Below are 22,169 nucleotides of genomic sequence, written 5' to 3' on the forward strand. Positions count from 1 at the left end.
AATGAAAAAAGGCTGTTAAATTCCCCAAATTTTATATGGAGGAAACAAGCTGATAAATCTACTCAGCTATACTGGGACGCCTGGGTGGCTCAGTCAGTTAAGCATCTACCCTTGGCTCAGCATCTACCATTGGCTCAGGTCATGATCCTGCGGTCCTGGGATCTAGTCCCGAATCGGGCTCCTTGCTCAACAGAGCCTGCTTCTCCCTCTGCCTGTCGCTCCCCCTGCTTGTGCTCATTCTGTTAAAAAGAAAAAGAAAAAAAGAAAAGGGGTTGGCTCCTGGGAGGTCAGCTTGAGCCTGGAGAATATCCTCAACCATTAAACCTGATACTGTTTGCCCAGCTAGATTTTTTAATTGAGACCAGTGACTCCCTTTTCCCTTCTAGTTCCTCCCATTTTAAAGGGCCTTATCTGTTACTAATGTTCTATACCTTTATTACCATTGACTTTTGGGAGAAGATAACTTAAAACCAAACCACAGATGGGGAGGAATTTCACCCCAGGATAGATCATATCTAGCTCTCACCTATACCTGATTGATTGGATTATTTTTTGTAAAGATTTATTTACCTGGCAGAGATCACATGTAGGCAGAGAGGCAGGCAGAGAGAGGTAGAGGGAAGCAGGCTCCCCACTGAGCAGAAAGCCTAATGACGGGCTCGAACCTAGGACCCCAGGATCACGACCCGAGCCGAAGGCAGAGGCTTTAACCCACTGAGCAACCCAGGCGCTCCTCACCTATACCTGATTTAGACAATGAGACTTGGGACTTTGGATCCAAGACTTAGAAATGTTGCTTTGGTAGTGTGTAGTGGTCGACACTTGGGGTGACGCTGGGATGAAATGAATGCATTCTGCATGTGAGATGGCTGTGAAATCTTTAGGGGCCAGAGTCCAGACTAAGGAAGAATAATACCCTGCCAAAGTGTACATGTCCTAATTCCCATCACCTGTGAATGTTACTATACATGGCCAAGGTTCTTTTGGGATGTGATGAAGTTACATCATCAACAGGTAACTAACACAGTGATTGAGTCCTTGTCCAGGGGCAAGAAAACCCTTGAATGGATCCTGTAGAATTCTGTCCTTAGGAGAAAATAAGATGTGACAATATGAGCATAAAATAGTAAAAATGAGGGGTGCCTGGGTGGCATAGTCGGGTGAGCCTTGGACTTCTGGTTTCACCTCAGGCCATGATCTCAGGGTTTTAAGATCAGGCCCGACCTGGGCTCCCCACTCAGGGTGAGATTCTCTCCCCATCTCCCACCGGCCCTTCCCCCACCCTCTAATAAGTAAAATCTTAAAATAAAAAATTAAAAAAAAAGGAAATTGTAAAAGCCCATGAGTTCATACTTTTGCTAAGAAAAGTTAAAAGTTAGGGTGCCTGGGTGGCTCAGTGGGTTAAAGCCTCTGCCTTCAACTCAGGTCATGATCTCAGGGTCCTGGGATTGAGTCCTGCATCGGGCTCTCTGCTCAGCAGGGAGCCTGCTTCCTCCTCCTCTCTCTCTCTCTGCCTGCCTATCTGCCTACTTGTGATCTCTGTCTGTCAAATAAATAAATAAAATCTTTTAAAAAAAAAGTTAAAAGTTAGTTAAAAATTAGTTGCAAAGATATAAACATGAAGGAGTTCTGCTAAGTGAACTTCTTGTTACAGAAAGTACTTATTATATAAATGTATTTTTTTAAAGGATTTTATTTATTTGTCAGAGAGCATAAGCAGGGAAGCAGCAGGCAAAGCAAGCAGAGGGAGAAGTAGGCTCCCCACTGAGCAGGGAGCCCAATGTGGAACTCTATCCCAGGTCCCTGGGATCATGACCTGAGGCGAAGGCAGACACCAACCGACTGAGCCACCCAGGCATCCCCAGATTATTCTTAGTAAGTGTACTTTTCACCTGCAAAAAATTGAATAAAAATGTCCATTTTATATGAGCTGCCAAAGTGAGCACGAATAAAAATGTCCAAAATCAGCTAAACAATCCAGAAAATTTATAAACTATACAAAGAATAGAAAGGTCCGATCAACACCTGTAGCCTAATAAAAAAATATTTCAAGAACACTTTGTTTCTAGAAGAAAGGGTCCAAACATTTTTAAATATGCTTAAAATATAGGGATTGGGAGACCTGTTGCTGAATGACCATACTAGGAGAAACTGTTAAAAAGAGGATTCAAGCTCACTTGCAACATCTCACACTTTAATCACCTTTGGACTTCTGTGTCCTAATCTAGGGCTAACCAGCCCAAAATACCAGAAACTCCCATGCTGATAACCCAAGATGAGATGGTATCCTTTTTCTCTTGGGTCTGAGAGTGTTTACACTCCAGAACAAGTATAAAAATGGAATATGGTAGAGTTATAAAATCCTGGGGTACCTAATCATTAGGATGGCGTCACAAAGGCAGAACATTCTACAGTTATAAACAAAATTTAAAACCACTGTATTTGTAGTGTTTCCAATTTTCAAAGCCAGATTAAATTTGTAATCAAAGTTTAAATTTAGAACAAATTTAGAATCAAGATCAAAATGCCTAAGGAAAACTGATTTTCAAAATGTTCCTCAGGTTTAACAGAGTATGCATTACACAAAGTTCAAAATAGTAGACTGCTCCTCCATGCATGAAAGCATTAGACAATCTCTCAATTAAGAGAAGCCGAGTAGCTATTGTCCTCAGAGGGATGTGGGCTCTTCTCCAGTTCTCTATAGCACCACCTCCTCCATCTCCCAGCTGACCAGCTTCATTCACATCACCATCTGCTGCCTTCCAAAGGCTCTGGAGGTAAAGGCATGCATTAAAGGTATCCCTGATCTGGTTCAACCAGGCCTTATCTCAGACTTGCCAAACATACTGAGAGGTATTCCTCTCAAGGTGGCATACAAACAATCTTATGGCACTGTAGGAAGTTTGCATAAAACAGTTAAGTACCATTTATTATTCCAGTTAAGTGGTAGGCCCTTTATGAGTAACATTTTGTGTAATCCATCATAGTGATCCTGCAAAATATAAGTTTTGGGTTTTTTTCCTTCACTTTATATTTGAGGAAACCAGAGCTTAGAACTGCTTGCTGTTTCTTTTTTTTTTTTTTTTTTAAGATTTTATTTATTTGTCAGAGACAGAGGGAGAGAGAGTGAGCGAGCACAGGCAGACAGAGAGGCAGGCAGAGGCAGAGGGAGAAGCAGGCTCTCTGCCGAGCAAGAAGCCTGATGTGGGACTCGATCCCAGGACCCTGGGATCATGACCTGAGCCGAAGGCAGCTGCTTAACCAACTGAGCCACCCAGGCGTCCCTGCTTGCTGTTTCAAATTGGAACAGACATTCCAGTCAAGTCTGACACCACAGCCTATAATGTTTACATGATGCTATGGTCCCTAAAATGGGCAAGGCTCTGCAGCTAAAATCGGGTTTTTGGATGCCCAGGTACTGCAGTTCCAATAGACCTTGGGGGATAAAGTGAAATATAACTTGGCCAGCATTTAGAAGTCATACCTATTAATTCCTGGGGTCTTCTATCCTGGGCTTGCATTTTTAAGGATTTAAGGTCCTTTAACTATTTGTTCTTTATAACTGAGGTATTGGTAGAGATCTAGTTATCATCTGTGGCTGCTAAAACCATGAGGTGCAAGGCTATTGGAAGACTTTATAATAGAAAACACTGAAATCACCGCAACCTACGGATCAAGACTAGTACCACCAGAAGTAAGGCAACCTGATATTATGTCCCTCCTGATGTGATGCAACAGGACATACAAAACCCCCTACGATGTACCTAACCTAAAAAAAAACAATCAAAATGTAATCACGCTTCTAGACTTGACTACCACTAAACTCTGGGAGGTAAAACCATATGAGACAATACTATAGGGATACAACCAACCAAATGCAGGTCATTAGAGATTCTTAAACTTGTCTTTTCCAAAAAGGATGGACAACTTAAAAGACTTAAGAGATATTACCAAATGCAATATATAGAGAGCACTGGATCCTGACCCAGCAGGAAAAAGTTAAATGAAATCAAATTTGTGTTTCCTCCTACATTACCATATTTTGCAAATATCCCAACTCCAAGGCATTTTTTGGGCTGATCTGATTCAGAAACCCGTTAATGAAGCAATTTTGTACAAAGTCGATATAAACTTGGCAGCTAGGAGAACTGATCTAATTCTGAAATTTGGCACAAAACCCACTAGAGTGAATTGACTTTCTCTTCCATTCACAACAGAATCAGCAAAGGTTTGAAAGTCAGTGACAAGTAACTTTTTGCTTCTGTTTCAGCCCTCAGCTGTATGGTTTAAAAATGTAAAAAAACAAAAATCTTGCCTCTAAATTTTTGTCCTACTCAGAAAAAACAATCTGTGACTATAAACTCTGACCTCTTGCCCTATCAGTTCGGGTTCGCTGTGTGAAAACTATCACCCCAAAATATTAGCAGACAAGCAAATAGCAATAGCCTGAAGAGTGTCATCTTGTCTGTGTTACACGATATAATTTGCACAGTTTCTGACTTTTCCAAATTAAAAATACCACCTGGAAGCACTGAATGAATGCCATTCCTCTAAGGAGCTTTAAATCAGCCAAAAGCCTTCTGACCACTCAACCAGGTATAATCAGTTCTTGATTAGAAAGCTCCTGAGAGGGGCACCTGGTGGCTCAGTGGGTTAAAGCCTCTGCCTTCGGCTCAGGTTATGATCCCAGAGTCCTGGGATTGAGCCCCCCATTGGATTCTGTTCCGCAGGGAGCCTGCTTCCCCGCCCGCTCTCAGCCTGCCTCTCTGCCTACTTGTTGATTGCTGTCAAATAAATAAATCAATCTTAAAAAAAAAAAAAAAAAAAAAAAAGGCAAGCAAGCAAGCTCCTGAGTTCCAACATAGGACTGCCTCATAAATGTTAGGTGCAGTCAACTAAGCATCAGACATCAAGTACATGTGCCTATTGCCTACAGTTTTGTGGCCTGATCCAAGAAGTATAAATGTAGTAGACATAAGGACTGGAGTTCCCCATTCTCCTTCCAGGTAACTGTCTCCCTGCCCCCCCTGATTCCATCCCACTTGCATCCACTTTGAGGTCCCAGTGTCATAACACGTCTCCAATGACTTTCATTATTGGGGACACAAGAGGACATACTAACTGCAACTAAGAATATTTGAAATGAACCTAAGGGCAAAGGATGGTTGTTCTGTGAAAGCAAAGCAATGAAGGAGCCGCACTGAGGAAAGAAGTCCATCCCAGTCAAGTGGTCATTCACTGAATGACTTCTCTGCACCACCAAATTATTTCTGCCCAAGTTTGGTCAGTTAGCAATGTTCTCTGGGGAGATAAGAGTAGGCAGGTTCTAGGACCTGGTTCATGGGCCATGCTGCAGAGTAACCTCAATGAAACTTCAATGCTGGAAACCAAAACTAGGAAGGATCAAGACGAAAACACATCCAAACTACTTGAAATTGCTTGATCTCTTCAGGCCCATTTAGGAAAGGATGTTTTTACAAGTAAGTAATTAAGTAAAAAAAGACAGGCTTGTTATTTTTAAGAAAACACTACAACTATCCTTGCCTTCGGATATGTAACAGCTACCTTAGGAGGTAAAACACTGTAGCTTGCTATCAGAACATACACTTGAAGATTATAGATAGCAGCTAAGTTCCTTGTAAAGGTTTGTTGTGCGGTTGAAAATGGACAGAAGGGAAGCAGTTATGTGTAATGAATGTTCTTTCCATTCTAACGCAAGCAAGAGGGCGCCTGGGTGGCTCAGTGGGTTAAGCCGCTGCCTTTGGCTCAGGTCATGATCTCAGGGTCCTGGGATCGAGTCCCGCATCGGGCTCTCTGCTCAGCAGGGAGCCTGTTTCCTCCTCTCTCTCTCTGCCTGCCTCTCTGCCTACTTGTGATCTGTCAAATAAATAAATAAAATCTTAAAAAAAAAATAAAGCAAGCAAGAAAGGGTAATTACACACAAATCAGTGTAATTAAGAGCATAAGCACAGGCCTAGTTCTCAAATTCCAACTGCACCACCAGGACTATGACCTTGGTTACTTACACCAATGGTTTTCAATCCAGTGGTACCTGAGAATCATCTGGAAGCTTATAAAATAGCGCTCAGGACCCACCTAGACAAATTAGAGCAAAATGGCTGCATGTCTAATTCTAGAAGTTACTAGCTCCCAGCCGTTAAGCCTGTTGCTAAGATTCACACTTCTCTGCTGCTTCAGCAGTTACCTGCTCTTCACATCAAGCACCCAAGACTCAAAATAGGAGCCCCCAATACTTCAGGTTACACACATGAAATGCAATGTTTAATCCTTCCTATGACATACCAGAGCCTACCACAAAAATGTGCCCCCAATCTTTTAAAGAATTTTCAGTATCATGGAGGTTTAACTTCAATGATCACAAAAAATACTCATACATATTAAGGCAAACACATCCAAAACAGATAAAGCTGGTAAAAGACAAATATGCACTATAAACTTCACTCCCCTCAAACCTCAAGGTTTTACCTCTGGCACTTTAAGTAGACAAGGTTACAAGTGAACCTGAACCTGTACCAGATACCTTAATCTAAATGTTTTCTGGAAGCCAAGTTCCCCAAAGTCCTATGCTACTCATCAAAAACATGTCGGAAAATTGTAGTACAGTGCAGCAATGAACTCCCAAATTAAAACCAGTGTCACTACATTAACACCATCGCTGTTAATTCTTCATTGTAACACAGCACATTGATTGGATAGGGAAGGGAATTTATTATTATCTACTGTAAAGAAAGGAAGGAAATCTTTTCAGTTGTCTTTGAAGTGTCAAAGCAGGAGCACCTAGATGGTTCAGTCAGTTAAGTATCCAACTCTTGATTCTGGCTCAGGTCATGATCTGGGGTTTTGCGCTCAGTGGGGAGCCTGCTTGAGAGTTTCACTGACCCCACCCTTGCTCACTCTAAATCTTCAATAAAATAAAGTTTCAAAGATCACTGAAATTAACATTTTAAACTACTACTTAATAGGAGCACCTGGATGGCTCAGTTGCTTAAGTGTCTGCCTTCAGCTCAGGTCACCATCCCAGAGTTCTGTAATGAGGCCTGCACTGGGTTCCCCTGCACAGCAGGGAGTCTGCCTCTCCCCTAGCTCATGTTCTCTCAAATAAAATCTTTTAAAAAGCCAACTTAATAATGTAGCTTTAGTATGCACATCTAAGTTAAATGGAATGCTCAATTTGAGTATTTTGAGAGTGTATGCATGAGCAGTGGGGTGGGGATGGGGACACAGGTAGAGAATTTTTAAAAAGATTTTATTTATTTGACAGAAATCCAAGTAGGCAGAGAGGCAGGCAGAGAGGGGGAAGCAGGTTCCCCGCTGAGCAGAGCCCAACGTGGGGCTCAATCCCAGCACTCTGGAATCAAGACCTGAGATGAAGGCAGAGGCTTTAACCCACTGAGCCACCCAGGCACCCTGAGGTAGAGAATTTTAAGCAGGATCCATACCCAGTGCAGGACCCTGAGAGCATGACCTATTTTTTAAAATGTAACCTCCAGGGATGCCTGGGTTGCTTAGTTGATTAAGCCACTGCCTTTGGGCTCAGGTCATGATCCCAGGGCCCTGGGATCGAGTCCCATAGTGGGCCCCTTGCTCAGCGGGGAGCCTGCTTCTCTCTCTGCCACTCTGCCTGCTTGTGGTGCGTGCACTCTGACGAGTAAGTAAAATCTTTCAAAAAAAAAAAAAAAAAGTAACCTCCGAAGCCCTATGTGGGGCTTGAACTCAGGACCCCAAGATCAACAGTTGCATGCTCTACTGAGCCAGCCAGGTACCCTTCAATGTATGGATTATTCTTTTTTTTTTTTTTTAAAAGATTTTACTTATTTATTGGACAGATGGAGATCACATGTAGGCAGAGATACAGGCAGAGAGAGAGGAGGAAGCAGGCTCCCCGCTGGGCAGAGAGCCTGATGTGGGGCTCGATCCTAGGACCCTGGGATCATGACCTGAGCCAAAGGCAGAGGCTTTAACCCACTGAGCCACCCAGGTGCCCCTTAACTATTCTTTACTAGATTCTTCAAGGTAAGTTTGTAGGCAAGATTTCCATCTGATCCACTCCTGTTGAAGCAGCTTCAAGAGGCTGAGAAATTATTGTAGAAGCAAGCAAAAAGGCAGCAAAACTTAACAGGGATGCAAAGATGAAAATGTTAGACAATGTAGAATTCTTTGCAGCACCTCCACTTATCCTTCCATCATCCCCTCAACCCTTGGTAGGAGAAATCCTTGCCCTTTTATCGACTTGGCAGGCATAGGACTCTCAGACCTTAAGAAATGGGGGATTGGTTTCTTACCCAAAGTGAAAGCTGCTAAATCCCAAACCAACCCCATTTTTGACAGAGCTGACCTATCAAGGCAATATACTACTTACTATCTGAAAATTATTTTTAAAAAGTTGCTTAAAACCAAGGCTCGTGGGTGGCTGTTGGTTGTTGGGTGTCCAACTCTTGGGACTGAGCTCAGTGTCAGCCTCCACACTGAGGAGTCTGCTTCAGAATTCTCTCCCTCTGCCCCCTCCAATAAATAATCATTTTTAAAAGTCTTACAACAAATCCTTCCTTGCTACAGGAACTTCTCATTGGCTTTCAGCAATTAGTTTGAATTCCCTAGAATACAAGTATTTTCACGTTGTACTTGCTCAGTCAAGATCAATGCAACTAAATGCAACCTTATGAAAGAACACTTATGTGGCCTGTGAATAGGCCCTCAGTTATGCGTATCAAAGGGCTTTAAACAAAAGGCTCCTTCCTAGGTACTACAAATGCAGGACAAAGAGCAGTTGTGTGAAGCAAAAACGGTTCTAAATATCTCACTGCTAGGTTTTCCAACTTGAGGCTGGAAAACCTCAGGGGGAAAATAACCCCATGCATACCACCCCCTAAACCTGAATCTACATTTAACAATATTGCCTTTGAAAACAGATCTTCCTTTATGCTATCTTTTCCTTGCAACAAAAACAAAAATTATCAAGACATTTAACATGTCTAGTTAACATCTGATATATATCATTTGCTCAATACAAATATCAAAGGAGAAAGAAACTTGTTAGCTTGTAGTCATGAGTGAAAGGACCTACATACCAGGGCTTCACACTTTTTTACTTTGCCTCCTTCTGACTATTAATGAGACCAAGTAGAAATTGGCACAGCACAGCTTAGACACCAACATCTTAATCTTGCAATGGTATAGATAAAAAAAAAAAATGGACTACCTGGGGAAAACAATATATATCCAATGTGAAGAACCACATGGCAGTATGAAGGGGAAAGAATTAACTAAGTCGGGAAAGCATAAATCACTAACTACAGTTAGTTTAGCTGGGGGTGTGGGGTACCAAAAAAAGAGGACATAGTGTGGGGGAGGTATACTTGCATAGGTGTAGGTTCCAGACTCTAGGTAACTGTATTTCTCAAACAAGTTAAGCTTCCACTTATGTATGCTTATATGAGCTTTGAACTCATTTATAAAGTGAGTTTGTTCATTAAACCAAGTAATTTCTAAGGTTTGTCTCAACTCTATAACAATCTTAGAGACAAGAAATGAAAAACATTTCACATCCTTGTGATGCCCAGGAAAAATATCACATGTTAAAACATAACAATGGCATTAAAACTATCAAGAATGAACATAGAGGTAAAGGACAGCACTGTAATGGGTTACAAAGGGAATTTTTTATATCCCCTGCATAACAGGACACCAAAGGATCTATACTTCCTTATAATAGCTGTTTTTCATTATTGAAGACATGACTGGGTTAGAACACAAAGAAAAGTCCAAACTGTCAGCTTTTAGTCCTCCACATTCCCCTCTTTAATATGGCATTTTGCACTATATACATTAATGAAAATTTGAAACAAACAAAAAGAACTTTAGTCAAACTCCCCTTCCTCCTCCAGCTTTATTGGATAGTTTAAAATTACATTTCTATTTTCTAGGACTTCAGTTGCTTTTTCCATCTGACTTTTTAAAAACTGATTACAGCAAATGAAACACAGTTGTCTAAGTGATATAGTATACAAAAATAACATCTTGATTTCTGTGAAAATGCATTTCTCTGCAATTCCTGAATAACTCCAAATTATGCTAACTCTGAGCATAGATGTTTACTCTGGGTTTTAGATTTAGTCTTTGAAAAAATGTGTTCTAAACCTTTGCCATCACCTTATGTATATCCAGCATCAACGCTGTGATGAAGTTGTTCCTGTTTAGGCCTTTATCCCGATTTTTCTCGCACAGCCATTAACACACGTTTGTCTTTTTATTTTGTTTACTCCCACTCAACTGTATGTTCTATGTAGGGCCTGATACAGATGTTACTTGATGTTATTTAATAGCTACTGAGGTCAGACAATCCAAGGCCATCATTATGCTAAAATTAAAGTTATTTATGGAAGCTCATAAATACTTCCAGAATTGGTTTTACCTCCTACATGGGAACATATCCAAGAAACCCAGAATGGGCTTACTGGTCTGACTCAACTCTTCCCATTCCTCAATCCCTATTCACCAGTGGCGCGGAAAGGGGGTTCTTTAACAAAGCATTATACATAACACCTCTACCAAACTAAACATAAACTTTTTTTTTTGTAGTTAAATGCAGAAAGTCGATTTTTTTCCACCCCTTTCCTCCTTTTACACGGCAAGTAAAGCTCACTGGCCTGGGAGTAGCCTCTATCCGCCAACCTTTGGCCAGTGAAGAGGATTCAGAGAAAATAATACAACCATCAATCAGAAAAAGGAGGGGCGACAAAGGAAAATAATTAAGCTGTGGCTTCAATCGTGCATTCCCGTGCAAGGTGCCCTGACTCGCCACAGCGGTAACAGTTGACTTCACTTGTCTTGCTGCAGTTGATGGCTACGTGACCAGTTTCACCACACCTTAAAAAAAAGAGAGAGAGTTTTCACAATGTACTCAGAAAATGCAAAACTGTACTGGAGCAATAGTAACTGAGGAACAAAAAGCATAGCAATGAAGCAATGCATTTTTTTCCCTCAAGAGTCTCATTAACCCCTAAATTAAGAGCAGAAACAGGAATTAAGTAACAAAGCACTCAATTATGCAGCCAAATAAAATTAGAATTTTCACCGTTAACAGATCCACCAAAAACAGGGACACCTGGATGGCTCAACTGGTTAACCAACTGACTTTTAATTTCAGCCCAGGTCATGAGCTCATAGTCATGATATCGAGCCCTAAGCCCCATTCTGTGCTGGGCATGGAACCTGCTTGGGATTCTCTCTCCCTCCAAAATGCTAAAATCAATGACACTGGCTAAGATGTACCTTCTTCTTAAGTTGTATTTAAGTAATCTCTAAACCCAGGTAGGACTCAAAATCATGTCCCCAAGATCAAGAGTTGCACTCTCCTCTGAATGAGCCAGCCAGGTACCCCAAGATGTACCTTTATACAAATTAATCTCTAAGATTTCACTGGCAGATACTTATCAAAACTTTCCAAGTTTTATACCTTAAATATGTACATTTTATTGTATGTTTTATCCACAAAGATTTCTGGTTATAGGACAGAGTATTTGTATATGGGAATTAACAGTTTTCTACAATGCCTCTGAAAACTCCAAATTACAGCATAAGAGTTCTTATTTTTAAATCGTTAAAAGTTCCAAAGTTGTGTAAGTTGTCCAGCTGCCATAAGCCACAAGCCTTGATGGCAGAACAGTGACTCATGTACAGACAGGCTGCTGGTTACATATGCTGAAAATTATCATCATCTGGTCACAGCCAACTTTCAGTAAATGGTCCCCAAGTCCCTTCCATTTATACGTAACTCACTTCTAAAATAATCTCTGCCACAAGGCTTCCTCTAGCAACACTCTAACTTACCTATAGCACTTCACTTTGGTGCAGTCTTTCTGAATGTGTCCAAATTCTCCACAAGAATAGCACTTCTGCTCATCCGCATGGTCACAGTCACGAGCCAGATGGCCTGGTTTGCCACAGTTGTAGCAGCATTGCTCTCGCTCTCTCTTGGGCTCCTTGCAGTCCTTGGCAATGTGGCCACCTCTACCGCAGTTATAGCAGGCTTCAACAATAAGGAAAAGAAGCAGACCAAGACTATAAAACCTTTACAAAACATTGCTTTGTTTTAAGCCATACAATACAAAACCTCAAAGGTATTAAGTCTTTCCCAATGCTATGTGCAGCAGTAGTACATGCTCACCTCTCCAAATTCTACAAGAGTATGAAAAGAAGTGTTAAATACTTACCATCCTCTTGAAGATCACAATCCTTGGCAAGATGACCAGACTCACCACAGCGATAACAGATGTCTGGAAGAGATGAGGAAACAAACTGGAAACCTATTTTGGGCAAAAACAAAAGAATTTGGCTAATTAGGCCAGTCTTGATACTAATAAACACTGAAGTGCTTCAAAATTTTTTATTCGACAAAAATACCTCTATCCGAGGTAAAACCACCTCTGCCACGGCTTCTCATTCCACGACCACGGCCTCCACCAGTAGGGCATTCCCGGGCCCAATGGCCAGATCGTCCACACTTGAAACACTCATTGCTGCTCATGGCTGCAGTTAGATCTTCGAAATATTAAAAATGACATTGTTAAACTACTTGAAATTACTTTTAGCTTTTACTGCCCTTTTAGTGTATTTTTGGATAATTATTCTGAAGGAAGCCAGCATATATACTGGTTAGAAAAAGGGCCACACAACTATGTACTTAGGCATCATATGCCTATTAAGAAATATAGTAAAACTGAAAAAATGTAAAACGTTTTGATATAATTTGATTTTTAAAACCATTAAATTATGAATATGTAGACTAATACAAATGTTATTCAGTTATTAATGGGGTGATAGAATGCACATCCATATAAGAAATAATAGTATCTCCTTCCAGGTCTAATTTAATGGCCACATTTTCATGGTTATAAGCCAGTCAACTTTATTTTGAGCAACTGGTTATTTAATGGTCATAAAATCGGAATAGCTCAAAACAACAGAACCACAGTATGTACTTTTGAGAGTGAGGGGTAGCTAAAGAGAAACTTTCTAACTTTAGCATCTAACAGTGCCTGGTTAACCACAGCACTTGTCTGCAGACTCTTTACAGCAGACATGTTAAAAGAAATGCAGGATATAAATTTTCTCTAGAAGATACAATATGTTAAAAATATTAGAAAAACAACAAAAGGGTACACCAAAGTATCAAAACCATCTAAAGCCCAGGACCTTTTTTTTTTTCTTTTATTCTCTTCTTTCCCAATTTTCCTGTAGTTTTACATTTCAAACAAGGCTATCTGGAATGTCACAACAGATTCCTTTATTGGGTATTATTTACAAGGGGGCCAAAACTCCCACTAAAGCAAATGAATTTTATACTACTTATGTAACAATCTAAAAATAAACAGGAACTATTCCTAGAATAGAATGGAACTCCTAGGAAAGTGGTTTTTAAAAAACAAATTAGCTCAGAATAATGCAGCATAGTAACTTCCACATCTCAGTATCTTTACCCTATTCCCAGTGTCAACCCATGGTACACCAAGTTTTTAAACTACCCTCTCAAAGATAAGCACCATGATCTAGCAAAACAACTAAGACTGACTAGAGAGTGTAATTATCCAAGTCAACCACAGTACCAAAATTCAAGTGACAGTGAAATGCTAAAGTCCCCCCTCCCCGCCACCCTTTCAGTAACCAGTTCATTGCTAAGTTATAGAGAATCCACTAACTAAAAATTAAGCTAAGTTCAGTTTCAGACGTTTCCATTGTGAAATATTCAAAAGAACTCAATACTTACCCCAAGTATCTACAATCAGATTCAGGGTAAGTTTTCAAAGGGATCTTTTTATCAATTCCTGCTACTTGGCATATAAACACATTACCAAAAATGGGCTGGGGGGGGGGGGGGACAGGCAGGGACCAGCATGGGATACTTAAGAGTTAGTGGTTTCAGGGGTACTGAGTGGCTCAGTTACCTAACTGAGCCAACTTGTGATTTAAAATGACTCAGGTCATGATCTCATAGGCAGATCAGCAGAGAATCTGCTTAAGATTCTCTCTCCCTCCCCACCCTTCAAATAAATCTTAAAAAAAAAAAAAAAAAAAAAAAAAAAGGTTAGTGGTTTCAGGATACATAATGCACATTTCTAGTCAGAAGAAAGCAGCCAGGGGCACCTGGGTGGCTCAGTGAGTTAAAGCCTCTGGCTTCGGCTCAGGTTATGATCCCAGGATCCTGGGATCAAGCCCCACATCGGGCTCTCTGCTCAGTAGGGAGCCTGCTTCCCTTCCTCTCTCTGCCTAATGTGATCTCTGTCAAATAAATACATAAAATCTTTAAAAAAAAAAAAAAAAAAAGGAAAAAAACACCCAAAAAAATTAAAAATGTGTTTTTGCAAAGCATGAGATTACTTTTTTTTTTTTTTTTTTTAACTAGTATTTGCCTTTTAAGTCATATAAAGTACTGGTTACCACCAAAAAGAAGAGTTAGGATAAAAAATAATAAAAAATAAAAAGATCACAGAAAAGAGCTGCTTATGGTACCTTGTACCCTCCTTTTCATTTTGCATCTTCTCCAGTTTATTATAGCCAGACCAATTTAAGCACATTTAATTACTGCTGTCAATGAATTCTTTGCACAGAAATGATCACTTCCTTTTATAAGGTAATACAGGCAATCTGACAAGTCCTGAGTATTTTATCATTTAATATTTAAACAAGAGGGGCTCCTGGCTGGCTCAGTCAGTTCAGTGTCCAACTCTTGATTCTGGCTCAGGTCATGACCTCAGGGTTGTGAGGTCAAGCCCTGTGTCAGACTCCTCCTACAGCAGGGAATCTGCTGGAGGTTCTCTCCCCTGCCCCCCCACACTCACTCTCTAAACGAATCATAAATATTATATATGTATAGGGCTCCTGGTTGGCTCAGTCAGTTAAGTGTCCGCTTAGGCTCAGGTATGATCTCTGGGTCTTGGGATCAAGCGCTGCTGGTCTGCAGGGAGTCTGCTTCTCCCTCTCCCACTTGTTCACGCTCTAATAAGATCTTTTTTTTTTTTTTTTAAAGATTTTATTTATTTATTTGTCAGAGAGAGAGAGAGCAAGCGAGAGCAAGCACAGGCAGACAGAGTGGAAGGCAGAGTCAGAGGGAGAAGCAGGCTCCCTGCGGAGCAAGGAGCCTGATGTGGGACTCGATCCCAGGATGCTGGGATCATGACCTGAGCTGAAGGCAGCTGCTTAACCAACTGAGCCACCCAGGCGTCCCTTAATACACATTTCTTTTTTTTTTTTAGAAAAGATCTCCACATTGTTAGTGGTGATTTTTTTTTTTTAAGATTTTATTTGACAGACAGAGATTACAAGTAGGCAGAGAGACAGGCAGAGAGAGAGAGGAGGAAGCAGGCTCCCTGCTGAGCAGAGAGCCCGATGTGGGACTCGATCCCAGGACCCTGAGATCATGACCTGAGCCGAAGGCAGCGGCTTAACCCACTGAGCCACCCAGGCGCCCCCTTAATACACATTTCTAAAGCTACTTTCAATCACCCCTTTAGACTGATGCTTTAAAAGAACACTTTATTCTATAATAAACTACAAAAGAAATATGTTACAATGAATCATCATGTATATACTCAAGAACTGATTTCTCTGGGTGCCTGGGTGGCTCAGTAAAGCACCTACCCTTCTACCCTTCAGCTTGGGTCATGATCCCAGGGTCCTGAGATGGAGCTCCCATCTGGCTCCTTACTCAGGGAGCCTGCTTCTCCCTCTCTGTCAAATAAATAAGTAAAAAGAAGATACCACACCCCCCCAAATTGATTCATCTATGTGTACAGTTTTTCATGAATTGTTTCTCCATTTTGTCTTATCTGAATGCACAGAAACCAGATCCAAAATGAACAGGAAGAAAAAGAAATCACAGGAAAAGTACTTCTGGAAAGAAGACAATTAGTTAAAATAACATTTAAAGATTAAACACTACACTCTACTTCTTCTCCTCACCCTAATTCCTAATTGAAATTTGGTTAAAGTGTAATCATTTCTATATGAACCACAAATTATTTAGGGAAAGCAGTATTTCTCCATTTAGACAGTAATTAACAACTCTACTAAAGAGATAGGCAACTTTATACACTTTAACTAGTTTTAGATATTTGCTTTGCCATCAACAAATTTTAGTCTCACATAATTTTGTTTACTGGAATAAATCCAGGTCAAAAAACAAAACAAAACAAAACATGAAGTCTTAAAGGGAAAGAAACATTTCATTAACATCCCAAAGACCCATCATCAGTAGGCCATATGCTTTCTCAAAGTTCTTCCCAGTGGGCTTAGGTAATGTATTTGCAATCTGCCTTCTCCCCCTTTGGTCAAACCAATCACAGTCAATTAGCTGTTCTACATTTTCACTTAGTCTCCTGTGATAGATCTGTCTCATCAGTAACATTAAACCAACTGATTCCCACTATGTTTTAGAGACCAATCATTTATCCTAGAAGAAGGTCCCCTTACTAATATTCATCTTATATGCAAAATGTAGTTAATTAAAAGGTCTTTATAGAGAATTATATGCTATTCCCTATGAAAAGAGGCAGTAAGGTAAGACCGTCAAGAATTATAGTTCTGTGATTCTCACTGCCTATGACTACTCCTGGCTGGAATTTTGCTGTACTGTGCTGCCGCTGCCCTCTCCACCTGTCACAACCTTTTCCAACCTTCAATGGCCAACTCAAATGCCAACTCTTATAAAAGAATCTGACCACATCTCCTAGACTGGAACTCTCTTTCCTATTAAAGCTGACAGTACTTTATTGGTATGTCTGATGACACTACTATATTGACTTTTATCATATTCCTGAGGGCAGAGAACAAGTAATTCACCTTTCAATCACAACACCCCATACAATTTTCCTTTTAGTAGAAGTTACACTCAGTACTTTAACTGCCTCCGGGAAGGGGACAATTAATAATCATTTGCTGAATGAAACAAACTGTTTCTTGTACAGAGTCAACCCAATCTAACCAAGTACTAACACCTAAATTCTTGCTATCACAAGAGTTACTGCACCATTAATTTAAAGTAACAATGTAGGAGCACCTGCGTGGCTCAGTCAGTTGGGCATCTGCCTTCAGCTCATGATCCCAGGGTCATGGGATAGATCTGCAAGTTGGGCTCCCTGCTCAGTGGGAAGTCTGCTGCTTCCTCTCCCTCTGCCCTTCCTGCCCGTTTGTGTGCTGTGTCATAAAATCTTAAAAAAAGTAAAAAAAAGGTTATGTATTTTTAAATTATGTTCTCAATGAGGATGTACTATCACTCTCAAAAAATGTTTATTTCGGATTATCTAATAAAATTCTATTACTCCAGGAATTCACAATCTACTAGACCTCTAGTATTTTATGGAATGCTACAAGACATATCTACTAATAAAGATAAAAGACAAAATGCTGTATTTTCACTGTTGCCAGGCAGAAGGAGAGCATGTATTTCCTTCTTTTTGCTGCTAAAAATCATTGCTTGTATCTACAGCAACTATCACTGTCACACAGTAAAGATCTGGAAACTCTTTTAACAGGTAAGCCTGGGTAACACCTGCTGGGTTACCTCAGACAATTTAAAGTCTGTCCTTTTCAGGAAAAAAAATGATAAAACTGATCTGTAATAAGGATTGTTACCAGGGATCTTGTCCTTAACAGGTGTCCAACTTAAAAACTTTATGGGTTTATGTCCCCCGTTTAGTCTTTCTACTCTTCCCTCAATTAAGTTAGACTGCTTACAGGTGGATTAGAACCCAGTGCAATGCCTATAGAGCAGCTTACAACAGGGCACACTCTGCTTATAGTCAAGTTTCCCATCTCGAAGTCTACTTCCTAAATGGAATGAAGACGTAAGAAAAATTGGGTAATAATGCCAAACGACTTTATATTTCCAACAACAGAAACCAGTTATTTAGTTTCCACTTCACATTTTCATGACACAAACCAGCTTAAAGAAATGCAGGAGGGGTGCCTGGGTGGCTCAGTGGTTGAGTGAATGCCTTCTGCTCAGGTCCTGATCCCAGAGTCCTGGGATGGAGTCCTGCATCAGGCTCCCTGCTTGGCAGGGGGCCTGCTTGTCCCTCTCCCACTCCCCTGCTTGTGTTCCTTCTCTCACTGTGTCCCCGTCAAATAAAATTTAAAAATCTTAAAAAGAAAAAAGAAATGCAGGAGAATGTGGCATGCCAGGCAGCAGTAAGACAGTCAAGATACCACTTGAAAAGACCGAAAATCCACTGAGAGACCATATATAATTAAGAGGTCCGACTATTTTACACTCATCTAGGCTTAAATTCTGGAATTGATACGAAAACAGTATTGATTATACTAACTTGTCTTTATCAATGTAAGTGTTCCACCATTTCTGATACTAAGTACAAAGCTAGTAAACTACTTAAATCTTAACAGCACACTTTCAAGACTAACAATGTGAATCCCAGTTAAGACCCTAACTCTGGCTATAAATGTATTTAAATAAGTAGTAACAGGCAAGTGGTGGTGGGGGGGACAAGTTTTTTGTGGATCTGGCTCTCTATTGCTTTACATGGTTTTCATAACCTAGCTGTTGTGTATCCACACTTACTGTATCTCCTGTTATTTCCCTTAAGTGTAGGGTTATCTCTGACTCATTCATGCTGCTGACCTAACTATATCCACATCATAGGGGAGCTTTTGCCCCTCTGAAGGTACTCATCATTATGCTCTAATAAATCAGTTTAGTGTTCCAACATGGTACTGAAACACTTCAGACCCTTAAGATAGATAAACTACAGACAGAAAAGAAGGAAGCAAGTTACGCTGTACACTGCCTGCATTCTGGCCAGAATAAAGGAGACCAGAGTTTAATACTGGGAGTGATTCTGGGTTTTCACCCTGGTTCCTGCCCTGATTACCCCAAAGGGTTTTAATAACTAAATATCTACTATGACTCAAAGGTTAATAAACATATTATCTGTAATCCTTACAACCCTGCAAGTTAAGGTATTCTTGTTCCCATTTTACTGACAAGGAGACTGAAGATCTGAGACTGTGTTAAAACATGTTAATTTGTAATGCCAAAAATCTTCTTTTTAGGTAAACTGAAACTAGAACTCATCAACCTTTTAAAAACCCACTGTCATATATTAATTTATTCACAGTATACCATCACACAGCTTTCCTGAATTTTAAGCCAAGACAGATTTTCTCAACCTTCTTTGTGGTAGAACTTAAAGAGTGTCACCACAGAACCAAAGACTGGCAACCTGATTTCACCAGTTAACAGCCTCATTTGTAATTATGGAGCCACTCCAGGTGAGCACTATACTACACTTTCATACTACTGCTTAACAGATTCTACCTACTTACAACTTAAATTTTGGTGGCCACAAGCTCTCACTTTATTATTCCAGCAGTTATTCACAACACAAAAATGATGCACAGCTTACTGAATTCTCACAAGCATGCCCTTACTGCAGCAGCAACTGACACTGCCAGAATAGGAGTTCTATTAAGTCAGACAGTAGGGAAAGAGCATTCTCCACATAGCAGACCAGGATGCCTTGGCATCAGTCTTCTGGCTCTCCACTTACTGTCAGAAGGCTAGGAAGAGGAAAGAAGCCAACAATTTTTAAAAACTCTCTCTCTCGCAAGAGGGGGAAAAAAAAAACTGCAAAATCTCTCTTGTGGTCAAGTGCTTAGCTAACAGACCATTCCAATTATTCAAACTGTAGTTCTATCGCTTTTAAGCACCAATCCGGTAACTTCTCATATACATACCACATATTTTTATTAGATTTTTTTAAAAAGGCAAAATAATCCAAAGTCATATAACCATTTACAAAACCCATTTATAATATCTTAAAGAAGAGATCCAGTTGTTCAAACGCTAGTGAAATAAATGCCCTTTGGTCTTCCACGGATTTGGCTCAAAATATTTGACAGAAACTCTACATCTGTTTGAAACACATTACCTCCCATCAGTATGAAAACGTGGACCTTTAGGCTGCTAAGACTTACCCAAGTTTTCCAATGTGACACATGCAGATAAGTACACAAACATAAACTGTTAGCTTTAAAAACAAAAAACAAAAAAACAACCCTGCTGCCAAGAGTTGTGATTTGGAAAAAATTTTAAGTCCTTAATTCAGCCCTTGGGAATCTAATAAATTATTTTTTTATATTCCAGTACAGAGAGCTCCTTGTAGACAAGAATCAGGCTCAACAAGCTAAACACAGCATGTACATAGGTACATCGCTTTTGTAGGGATTTGATTAAACCATGATCAGAGTGATCTTTTAAGCACTGAAAATGACAGCTCTGCAGAAGGAAAAAAAAGCCTAAGAGGTAAGAATTTCATCTCATACATCTTTTAAAAGCCCGCAAAATGGTACATGCAATTTATAGTGTTTGGGCAAAAGTAACCAAGTTGCTATCTTAATTTATGGTAACTCCTCCATGCGGAAATTAACTGGTTATATTTCTTTCAAAAATGAGATCCAACAATAGGAAAGAAGGAAACTTTTTTTTTTTTAATTTGTATACTCTGGGGTATGATGAGGATGTAGGATGTAAATTTATCCAGACTCCTGGCTTCTTACCTTCTCTATGGCTCTTTCTGGATAATGACTGAAACACACTATCCCAAGTCACAGAGGACTACTGAGCAGTATTTGCTTTTTCTAAGACCTCCAAGATCAGATGTAGTCACTTCCTTTGGAAGTGCCCTGTGGCTGAGAACATGTGGTTAACATGTGGCAACAAGCATATGCCTTACCCATAATAAAATCAACACTCAAACCCAAATGTGGGCAATTATGTCGTCCTATAATAGGTTTTCACATTTGGAATATCTAGATGGGGACTGGTCCATCAACTTTCACATCTCAATTTCAAATTAAGTTGTATTTGTTTAATCCACGAAATGGTTGGATTTCGTTGATTCACGGAAAGCAAGACCTATCTACCGCTTTTTTGAATTGCAATGTTAAGAGAAGTAACCTAGCATTTGAACCACGATAAAAATTCAAGTATGGAGAGTACGAATTTCGAAGATTCTCGGGCCTTCTGGCGGACTATCCCACCACTCTAAACCCAAGCGCGTCTCCAGTGACCCTTTTCTTAGCCCATCACAACCCTTGGCACATGGCCCGCCAGACCCACTACCCCAGCACATGGCCTGCATAAATACCAAAACCCATCCCCCCTCCAACCACACCAGGGTCCTTTTCCCACCACACAGCCTCCTTCCAAGAAGTTCCCGCCAAATCGACCCTCCGGCCAGCATTCCGCGACCCTCGAAGTCTCAGGGCCTCAGTCCCAAGGGCGCACGGGCTGGGGCCTCTTTTGCTGTGAGGCTGCGGCCTGGGGTGCGGCCTTGGCTCTGGAAGAGGCCCCGAGGCGCGGCGACCCAGCTTCCCAAGACGGAAGGAAAGGCGGCAGGGACGCCCGACTGCGGCAGGCCGGAAAGCTGAACATGAGGTGGCGGTGGCAGCCGAGTTTCCCGCCTGACGCAGCAGCAGAGCAGGCCAGAGTGCGGCCGCCATCGCCGCCTCACCGCTCCCAACCTCTCCGTCCGCCTCGGCCAGGGCCCGCACCGCGACTTCCCCCCAACCCCAGGCCCCGCTCTAGGCCCTCACCTTCAGCGTCTGAGCGGGCCCGCAGCGGCGGAGACTCGGACGCAGGTCTGTGAAAGGAGGCTCACAAGGTAGCGGCTGTTTATTTTCAGGGTCCTTGCCTGCGCCACACGCGGGTCTGCACACGGCCCCACACACGCCGCTGCGCACGGCTCTCCTCCGCCTCGCCCACGCGGCCAATCAGCACGCGGAGCTCCGCCGTCCAATCAGAGCCGCCCCAGAGGAGAGCCGCCCAGCTTGAGCGCGGCGCCGGGCGGGGCGGGCTTCTACCTCCGCGCGCCACGGCCTTTCCCGGCGTGCCCTGCGCGCGGCCTTTCCCGCTCGGAACCCCAGGTCCCGACCTTTCTTGGGCCCTTTCCGCTTATTCCAGGCTCCACCCCACCCGGGGGGAATTTGGGTGTCCAGCGTTGTGATCTCTCGCGGCGCCTGGCGACCAGGGATGCTAGAGGGCGGGTCTCAGTGAAATGGCTGTGATTAGTGTGGGATCAGGGAAAATCCCTATCCCTTTTGGGGCTCAGAAAAAAGGGTCTGCTCGGAGACCTCTG

General features: G+C 41.4%; 1 protein-coding gene across 4 annotated transcripts; it reads right to left on the reverse strand.

Annotated features, from left to right (window-relative positions):
• Nucleotides 1-9,888: 9,888 nt before the first annotated feature.
• On the reverse strand, nucleotides 9,889-21,788 carry CNBP (CCHC-type zinc finger nucleic acid binding protein). Of its 4 annotated transcripts, none has more exons than XM_059390434.1 (5): nucleotides 21,628-21,788; nucleotides 12,445-12,561; nucleotides 12,234-12,326; nucleotides 11,851-12,052; nucleotides 9,889-10,887 (listed from the first exon to the last, which is right to left on the reverse strand). In XM_059390434.1, the coding sequence occupies exons 2-5, from the start codon at nucleotides 12,545-12,547 to the stop codon at nucleotides 10,770-10,772; spliced, it is 516 nt and encodes a 171-aa protein (XP_059246417.1). In that variant the 5' UTR covers nucleotides 12,548-12,561; nucleotides 21,628-21,788; the 3' UTR covers nucleotides 9,889-10,769. The 4 variants fall into 4 exon arrangements, with proteins under 4 accessions (XP_059246417.1, XP_059246415.1, XP_059246418.1 ...); XM_059390432.1 differs by having other exon boundaries at nucleotides 12,424-12,561; nucleotides 21,628-21,787; XM_059390435.1 differs by having other exon boundaries at nucleotides 11,851-12,049; nucleotides 21,628-21,785.
• Nucleotides 21,789-22,169: the final 381 nt, after the last annotated feature.

Source organism: Mustela nigripes, chromosome 2 (assembly GCF_022355385.1).
Source record: "Mustela nigripes isolate SB6536 chromosome 2, MUSNIG.SB6536, whole genome shotgun sequence".
In the NCBI taxonomy this organism is placed as follows: domain Eukaryota; kingdom Metazoa; phylum Chordata; class Mammalia; order Carnivora; family Mustelidae; genus Mustela; species Mustela nigripes.